This window comes from Porites lutea, chromosome 11 (genome assembly GCF_958299795.1).
Source record: "Porites lutea chromosome 11, jaPorLute2.1, whole genome shotgun sequence".
Lineage (NCBI taxonomy): Eukaryota > Metazoa > Cnidaria > Anthozoa > Scleractinia > Poritidae > Porites > Porites lutea.
In genome coordinates this window covers 10,813,885-10,822,511 of record NC_133211.1, presented here as the reverse complement: position 1 = coordinate 10,822,511, position 8,627 = coordinate 10,813,885, and the positions used below count along the sequence as shown (strand labels likewise).

At 37.5% G+C, this 8,627-nt stretch overlaps 1 protein-coding gene across 1 annotated transcript; it reads left to right on the top strand.

Moving 5' to 3' along the window:
* Positions 1-6,144: 6,144 nt before the first annotated feature.
* On the top strand, positions 6,145-8,333 carry LOC140953124 (uncharacterized). Its single transcript, XM_073402627.1, has 4 exons — positions 6,145-6,237; positions 6,603-6,724; positions 7,008-7,433; positions 7,711-8,333. Exons 2-4 carry the CDS (start codon positions 6,611-6,613, stop codon positions 8,071-8,073), a joined length of 903 nt encoding a protein of 300 aa, XP_073258728.1. The 5' UTR covers positions 6,145-6,237; positions 6,603-6,610; the 3' UTR covers positions 8,074-8,333.
* Positions 8,334-8,627: the final 294 nt, after the last annotated feature.

Genomic DNA, 8,627 nt, shown 5'->3' with positions numbered 1-8,627 from the left:
TGGTCAATCCAGAAATGACTTAGCCAATGGGAAGTTTCGTCGTGTTTTCGTATTTTATACGTCACCAACCCTTCAACTCGTTTTAGCATGCAACGTAAAATAATAAAGCAAAAGGAAAAAATCTTACAATTGGTCAATTAAGAATCCATGCAACCAATAAGAACTCTTTTAGCATGTTGTATTTAACAATCTCTCCAACTTATAAACCAGTTTGCAATACCGTACAATTCCGAAAATAAGCCCCAGGGCTTATAATTTTCAAAGACCCTTTTGAGGGGCTTATGTTTGGAGGGGTTTATATTCGGAGGGGCTTATGTACGGAGGGAAATTTGCGTCTCAAAGTTTATTGGGCTAGTTTATAGTTGGAAGAAAATTCACACCGTTTTTGCTTCGCTTTACTCTGTATTTGAGGGCAATTTCCAAGTACAAGCCCCCGGGGGCTTATATTCGGAGGGGCGATTAAACGGAGGGCTTTTTGCGTTACGAGTTTGGGGGGCTTATACATGGAGGGGCGTATTTTCGGAATTTTACGGTATGTCACAAAAAAGCCGCAACTAACTGCTGATGATCTGTAAAAGTCTTTACATCCCTTTACTTGGAATCCACTATGAACAAGATCTAAAATCCTAGGAAGCTTTCCGGAAATTAACCAGAAAGCAGAAGAGATGGAGGGAAGGGGGAAGGGGAAAGGGAGATCAAGCTACCCGATAATTCGAAACAATCCAGGTCATAATTATTGAAGCCGAGTTGCTGTTTTCGCCCCTTCATTTTACCCTTCAACCTCGTACCCAGCGCTTCACTCTTGAAAGAAGGAGGGGCGGTCCAAGTAAGGGAAAAGCCTGGGGACGAGATTATCTGGAACCCAGATCTCACTCTGGCTGACATTAGGGACGAGTTTAAGTTCCCTGTAGAAATTCCGTGAAATTAAAATTGTGAAATGCAATACGTGTATTTGTGGAACAGCTTAGTTGAAAATCATGGGAAACACATTATCCCAAATTTTGGCGTGACATTGTAGCATTCATTGATAATTTCACTACATGTGAAATTACAAAGTTTCTATGGCAACGTCCCCTATTTGTTAGTGCTAAGATGGCATCAAAATTTAAATAATTTTATGAATGAAGATGATCATGACAGGGCATTAACATACGCCCAAAAAAATCTTAACACATGAAAGATTACATCAAGAAGGAATCCAAAAGGATTCCATTCCAGGATTTTGGTGAACTCCTGAGCCATGCTATAAACGTTTCAGTGCGTGGAGTTCTCTACAGGATAAACAAGTAAAAAAAACACGATTTTAAGCGTAATTTGTTACACATGATATTAATTTGTAATCAAATGTTAATACCCCTGAAATTAGGGAATAATTTCATAATTTCACTCGTCAACATTCGATGATACATGCTAAGAGTGATTTTAAATTAAGGAAAAACAGTTAAAACCCTTTTACTTTTATTTTATTTCAGAGGTCGTATTTCCAAATTTTCCGCAATCCCTTAGCTCAGCGTCGATGATATCATCTAATGAACTAGAGAGCGCACGTGCCGGTGGAGACGAAATTGAAGCAAAGTTCGAAGGAGCGAGTCTTGGAAACAAGATTTTCTCTAGTGAAAATTTAGGATGTCAAATTTCAGTTCCCTACTTAGCAACATTTCTTAAATACCCCTTAAGCAGGTACAATCGTCTGCAGTATCGCTAAAGTATCATGGTGACAGAGCCGCCAACCAGCGCGAGCGAAGGGAAAAAAGGGGTCATAAAAGTGAGGGGGTGAACAGTTTCACCTGTATTCAAATTTCAAACCAAATCTAACCTAATTAAATACGAGTAGCCCTTGTATGATGGGTCAAAGAGTAATTGTACTAGGTGTTGCTCAAGATATCGGACGACGATATGAAGGCAGAATAATTAAAGTTAAAAAAGTGCTTCAAGTGGTAAAAAAGAAAAAAAATCCCGTAGTGACGGATGAGATAATTTCCAACCCTGAGTTAGTAAAATGAGTGCAAGGTCTGCATGTTTTCCTTTTTTGTTGTGTTAACTACATCTTATTTGGTTCATGCGAGATCAGAAGGAGTAAACAACTAAGGTCATATTAAAAATAGCATTAATTTGATTGGTCAAACCAGCAAATATTTGAACTGTTTTAGCGAATAACATTTCATGTAAGAATGAAGCTGATCACTAATAATTTACAAACTTGAACTGACGAGAACCTCATGCACTATACGCACACAAAGCAAAACAAAGATCGCTTTACTTTAGATATGGGCAACAAACTTATTGGACGGATGAATGGACATTTTGAAGGTAACAGATCACATTATTGTTAATTGTTGATATGTGGATTATATTGTTTACTTGTTACAATTCATTTAACAGCCTTTCTTTCCTTTGACTGTTACGGATTCTATTTCTTCGAAGGCGATTATGCATCCAATCACCCAAAGGTGAGTGAGTTTATTTATTTTGAAGTAAAAGCTTTTTAATGATCATCAGAAGCTATCAGAATCACTGCCAGTATAAATTAAATAAATTAATTCAAAAAATGTTCATAACTGCCGATATCCGATCGAAATTCACTACACTTCGTTCTCAAATTTAATATGAATCGGGAGGAGTCAGGATGGCAAAAATTGCTTCTAAGCAAAAATATCATTGAATGCTTCGTGATTCCTTAGATTAACCTTTTCACTTCTTAAGTCAATCACGGGGAAGTGTATTGTACTTTTGAGTCTGCATGTGGACAAAACTAAAAGGGTGGATGTGTGATCATTCACTGATGAAACTTCTACAGCAGCAGTTTCGCACGATCGCTCTTCTCTGGTTATAACTCTTTGGAAAATGGTTCAATTTTATTAATCTTCTTAAGTGGCAACCAAAATGACCGCTCAATTTCATCAGTACTTTTGCATGGTTTAATTTGCATTTTAGTATTTTAGAACATTAAATTAGTATTTGGCAGGGGTTAACAGTAATTAATGTTTGGTAGAATTTTACGATCGGGAATTGTAAGCAGTTGTCCAGGAAGGCAATTCAAAACAGGTTGTTAAAGTTCAAACCAAGAGACGGCAACAAATCTGTGTTACAAAACCTCCCAAAAAGGTACTAACAGGAACAGAAACGAAGTTTAAGCGATTTCAATGCTGCAACCTGTTTGCGCGTGACAACTTGTGTTTCATTTATGTGTTAAGTGAAGATTTACCACTTGGAGGCTAGACTCGTAAATATCACCTATCGTTCACAAATTATGAGATTTCCCATATGTTTTGGCCTTGAGAGCACGAGAAGGACAAAAGGAAGTAACGTTGTAAAACTTGGAAGAGTAGTAAACTAATGGGTGTTTTCTAGCAGGTTTGATCATCATGTAGCGATGCCGCAGTACATCCTGCATAAAAGAATATCTGTATTAAATCGTTTTCAAAAAAAAGTACCTATTTTTGATACCAATTATATTGGGAAATTTAAAAATCATCACGGAGGTTTTTTCGGACGTCAACAATTCCCGAGGAGCTGCAGCAAATCACGTCCACCTGTTTGACTTACATTTTTTTAAACTACAGAAAATACTATTTCGTCCACCGCAACCAGAAATATATATATATGAGAGACCTGCACGGTCAAACCCTTAAAAGATATCGGTAACAATTCCTGGGCTTTTTTTTCTAGTCACTTCAACTTAAAATTTACCTATTAGATTTTGTGAGATTTTCTTCAAGATTTTTGTTGGTTTAAGCTAAGACAAGCAAGAACCGCTCAAGGAGAAATCTCCTAAAGTTAGGCGATGGAACTGATAAGTGAGTGTACAAAGAATACATTCTACCAGGGAGAGGCCTGCCTTAATTTGTCTGTTAAAATTATAACTAATAAGGCTTGCAAGTTTTAGAGTCCTGCTAAGCCATACTGTGGGAAAGCGGTTCAAAACAGATTTTTTAGTTTCAACACAAACACAACAAATCTGAAATACATTCCGTGGGGAAGAGCTTGAAAAACTTGTAAAATCAGAATAAAATAGCTCATAATAAAAAATCTCAGACATAATTCTTATTATTTGAAATATACAATCTCACCTTAGTTGGGTCTAGTTGATAATCTTTGTGAAATTGCAAACCTTTTTTTCAGTTAAAAAAGGCAGTGATCAAATTAATTCAGGTGCAAAAACACAGTTAAAATAAAAGACGCCATATCATCCCGCGACGAATTACTGACTAATCACTTAACAACCAAGTCACTTTGCTCCTTGGAATACACGTAGAATGTTCTCTTAACTTGTTATCTCTAGAACTTAATCAAACAAATCAAAAAAGTGATTAACATCACTATTTCACAAAACAGTTGTCAACAAAAAGTCCTCAGAATTAGGGATTTTAAGGTAAAAACAATTTAGGTTTGAATATTCCTAGTTAATTTAAGAACTTCTTTACACGCTTCATTATTTTATCTCATAGTTCCCTTTCTTCTTCCCTGCTTTCCTGGACACAGAAAACGCAGGTACTTGAAATAGGAATTATCCTAAAGATTAGCAGTCTTTCATTTAATGTTGAGCACCACGACCTTCTCAATTAAACTGAGGAACAAAGTTTAGTGAAGAGTTTGCAAATTAATGAGCATTATCAGTTGTGAAAACTTTGTTTTCCTAAAAAGAAGTAAATAATCGTTCTAACACTACACGTCTGATTGAGAATTTTAGTGCCTCCTTTTAAAATTCAGTTTCAAGTGAGCGATTGAGTTATTCTCGAATTTATGATCGGTGCTGTGCCCCCATTTTCCATTAAGAACTGATGAAAAATTGGAATCTGAGTGCCTTAATTGAAAGAGAAAGGAATAAAATACAGCAGGCGAACTACGAATCGGCTGAAAACCAGTTACGAATGTTATTTTCTGGATCGTCTGTTATCAGTTTTCTATTAATATCCACTAACGATTCGCCGGGGTCTTCTTGGTTCTTCTTAGCTTTTTGTCGCCTAAGAACTGTAAAAGGTGTTGACTTACGTTGCAATTTTTTTTCTGTAATTTCAGTCCCATCGGTATACGTCGGTTTCACCGAGCAAAAAATTAATTGATAATCAAAGTTCAAAGGACACTTGAACACACTTTTCACTGTAGATGCATAGAAAGATTAAGAACGTAAGAGTAACAAAGGCTATGAATTAAAAGAGGTATAGTTCATGTTTCATGTCGTGTGTTTGAGTGCGGTGTCGAAAGTAGTAATGCTTCTTGTCAGTGAACACCGCCATGTTCAAGTAAATGCAGGCAGCAGAAACTCAGATTAAATCAGCAATAAAATCAAGCAAATCGGCTGCAGTAAAATCAAGCTTGATTGATCAAGAGGTGATATTTCCATTCTTTCTTAAAACTTGTTATAGGGGACACATTTGAGTCAAGGGGCACCGGGAGTTTCCCAAATCTTCAGAACAAGAAAATTTTAGAGAAGTCCAACTTAACTAAATTAGTGATTACACGAGATCTAATAAATTTAGTTTCCACGCAAATTTTGTGTTATTATTGTGTATATTAGATACTGGAGTCAGGACACCAAGGAAGACATGCATCTGCATGTTATCGCTTTCATTCTCAATCTTATGTGTTAGGCAGCATGCTCATATTCGAAATTTATTTATTTTATTGTCTAATTCAATCGGGACCGGCACTAATTACTTAGCATGTGCAAAGAGAATACATGGCAATGTACTAAGATGTCTAGTACTGCCGGCACAGTCTCAGGCAATCATTTCATAACTTAACCATCCGAACATGTCAAACTGCACAATATATTTGTTTCAGCATATTAACATCCAAGTAGAAGAGAACAACAAAAAGCATATCGTTAAGTAGGTGTCAAAAATGACCAGTGATGAAACTTCTGTTTCTGAACAAAATTGGCCAAATACCTTTCAAATTTCGCATAACGTGAAACATGGATGGGCTGTTAGAGTCAATATAGAAATTTTCTCGTCCAATAAGAATTTTGGATTTTTTCGTGTTCTATACGTCACGGATCCCTTCAACTTGTCCCGTCTTGTAACTTATGGAAAGTAAACACAATGAATGAACTCCTTTTAATTGGTCAATTGAGAACTGATTAAACCAATGGGAAATCTCGCCTGAAACTTGTCTTAAGACACTTTTTTTGGTTATGTTAACTAGGTAAGAAGAGGACATAAAAAGTTTCTGGTTTGCCAAGGATTTGTCATTCTTCATCAGGTGACTAGCTACAGCCTCACACCAACAAACCAGGTTAGTATCTACTAGTATGTTATCATACCAAAGTTATCACTGGCTCATTTTTACTTTCTACTTATACTGTCCACTCCTGGGAGTTCTTACACTTTCAATTCTCTTTAACTTTTTGAGGGAAGTAGAAGAGTTATTTTTAACCCTATATTTTATCCTTAATGCGTACTAAAAACTCGTTTATTTTAGAGTCTCTACACTTAATATATTAATTTTTTGTATACTCGATTTGATAAAAAAAGGGAATAGTCTAGTTTTTAATTAACGTGGTATATTTCACTGGTATAGTTCATGATGTAGGCGTGATAAAGTTAGTGGGTTGAGTGCTGGTGATGGGATGAGTTTTGAGTCTGTTCATGTTTTCGCAGAGTTTACAATGATGCAATCCTGTGCGAAGATACCGCTGGCTAATACGTTAGGGCTACTGCTGTTACTATTAATCAGCTTTTGTTCTGCAAATGACAACAACAGCAGCAAACCACGTGATAAGGTGAGTTTGTTTAATAAAAGATCGAGTAATCGGAAAATTCTTTAATGTACTTTGCTGTATGATAATTGAAAAGTGATACCACTGAACAGGGTCTATAGGTAAAAAGGTCAAAGGAAATGGCTGACTCAAAGATTGTCAAGAAGTTTCTCTAAAATGCCACGGTCTGCAATTTTTTCAACTCAAACATTGGGAATTGTTTTTTTAGAATCTTAAAAGATATTTAAAGTAAAACAAATTTGGCCAACAGGACAATAATGTATGTTTCCAATTAATATTCTCTTAGATTACACGTCAGCAGACATCATCTTATGGTTCCTGTGGTCATGGTGGGTGTTTCTGTGCACCAGGAATTCCAGGCATCCCTGGAAGCCCTGGACCCGCGGGACCAGTAGGTGTTGCGGGATCACCCGGTAATCAAGGACCTGAAGGACCCATGGGCCCACGAGGAAACAAGGGTGATGAAGGAACCCGTGGAAGACAGGGACCTCCAGGTCCTAGCGGTACCAAAGGTGAAGCAGGTCCACCTGGCCCCAAGGGAACTCAAGGACCCTCAGGTTCAGCTGGTTCCCCTGGAAACAAGGGTGATACAGGTGCTCGTGGAAGTCAAGGTCCCGCCGGTCCCAAGGGTGCTCCAGGATCGTTTGGCCGTAATTGGAAACAATGCGTTTTTAAGAAACTGAACGATGGCAGGGACTCTGGATTGATCAAGGTAAAGACTCAGTTTAAAGCTAAAGATATGTGAGGTTAGCCTAAAGTAAATAAGGATTAACTGACTTCGGATTTGAAAATTCTAGTTTTGTCAACTTTATCACGAAAAATGATTTTTATTAACAACAACAGGCCTGGAACTAGCCCATGGCTGCCTTCAAATAATATCTCTTTATTCATTATTTAACATTAAGTTTTTAAGTCCGATTGTTTCAATTTTGGTTGCTGAAGTCGCTGATCTTCAAATGATCTATGATGTTCTATTCATATTTTCACAGGAATGTATTTTCAAGAAGCTGTCAGACAACACAGCGCTGCGTGTCTTCTGGACAGGCGCTCTTCGAATCTATAACTGTGACGGCTGCTGCAGTCGATGGTATTTCACCTTTAACGGTACAGAGTGTTCAGCCCCAGCAGCCATTGATGGTGGGGTGTACATGGTATACGGAACCGGCAGCAGACTAAAGAATTTGCACCGCGTACGTCACATTGAAGGAGTCTGTGAGAAAATCCACAAAGGCACAGTGCGTGTTGGATTCTGGGTCGGCAAATGTTCTGCTGGTAATTCTGCTGATGCTGAGACAGGCTGGCCCGGAGTGTCCCGTATCTACGTGGAGGAAATACCTCCCCCACAGACTTAAGCCGATTCAGATTTCTTTCTAAGTAAGGATGATTAATAAGCTAACTTTTGACAGAATTTTTAGAGGTCCAAGGAATAAAAATAATGGGTGATATTTTTGAAATTAGAAACCAACGTAGGTGAGGTTTAAAAATAGCTTGAGCGTAAAGATCGTTTGCATACGAAAGAAATGTAAACCAAGCGAGGAATCTGCAAATTAAAATTAAAAAAACCCTTTAAAAATAAGTTATTTATAAGTAAATGTGTAAAAGTTAAACATCATTTGTTTGCCGCCATTCTTAAAACGAATCAAAAGTGAAAGTGCAAAACGTATATTCCCGACCTCCTGGTCGAGTGTATGAAGATATTGTCGAAGGGTGGAAGAGGGTGCTTTGTTAGTGTTAACGTTAAACCCCGTCTGTAGGAAAATGCTTTATGGGTTTGCCGATGTAATTTTCTTCTTTAAAAAAGGAAAATCGTCTTTGAGACTTTAAAAAAGTCTCAATCCAGAATCTCAGTCATAGACGTGTAACAGAAACCGCCAGAAGGCAGGCTGCTGGTCCAGCGACCTTCATC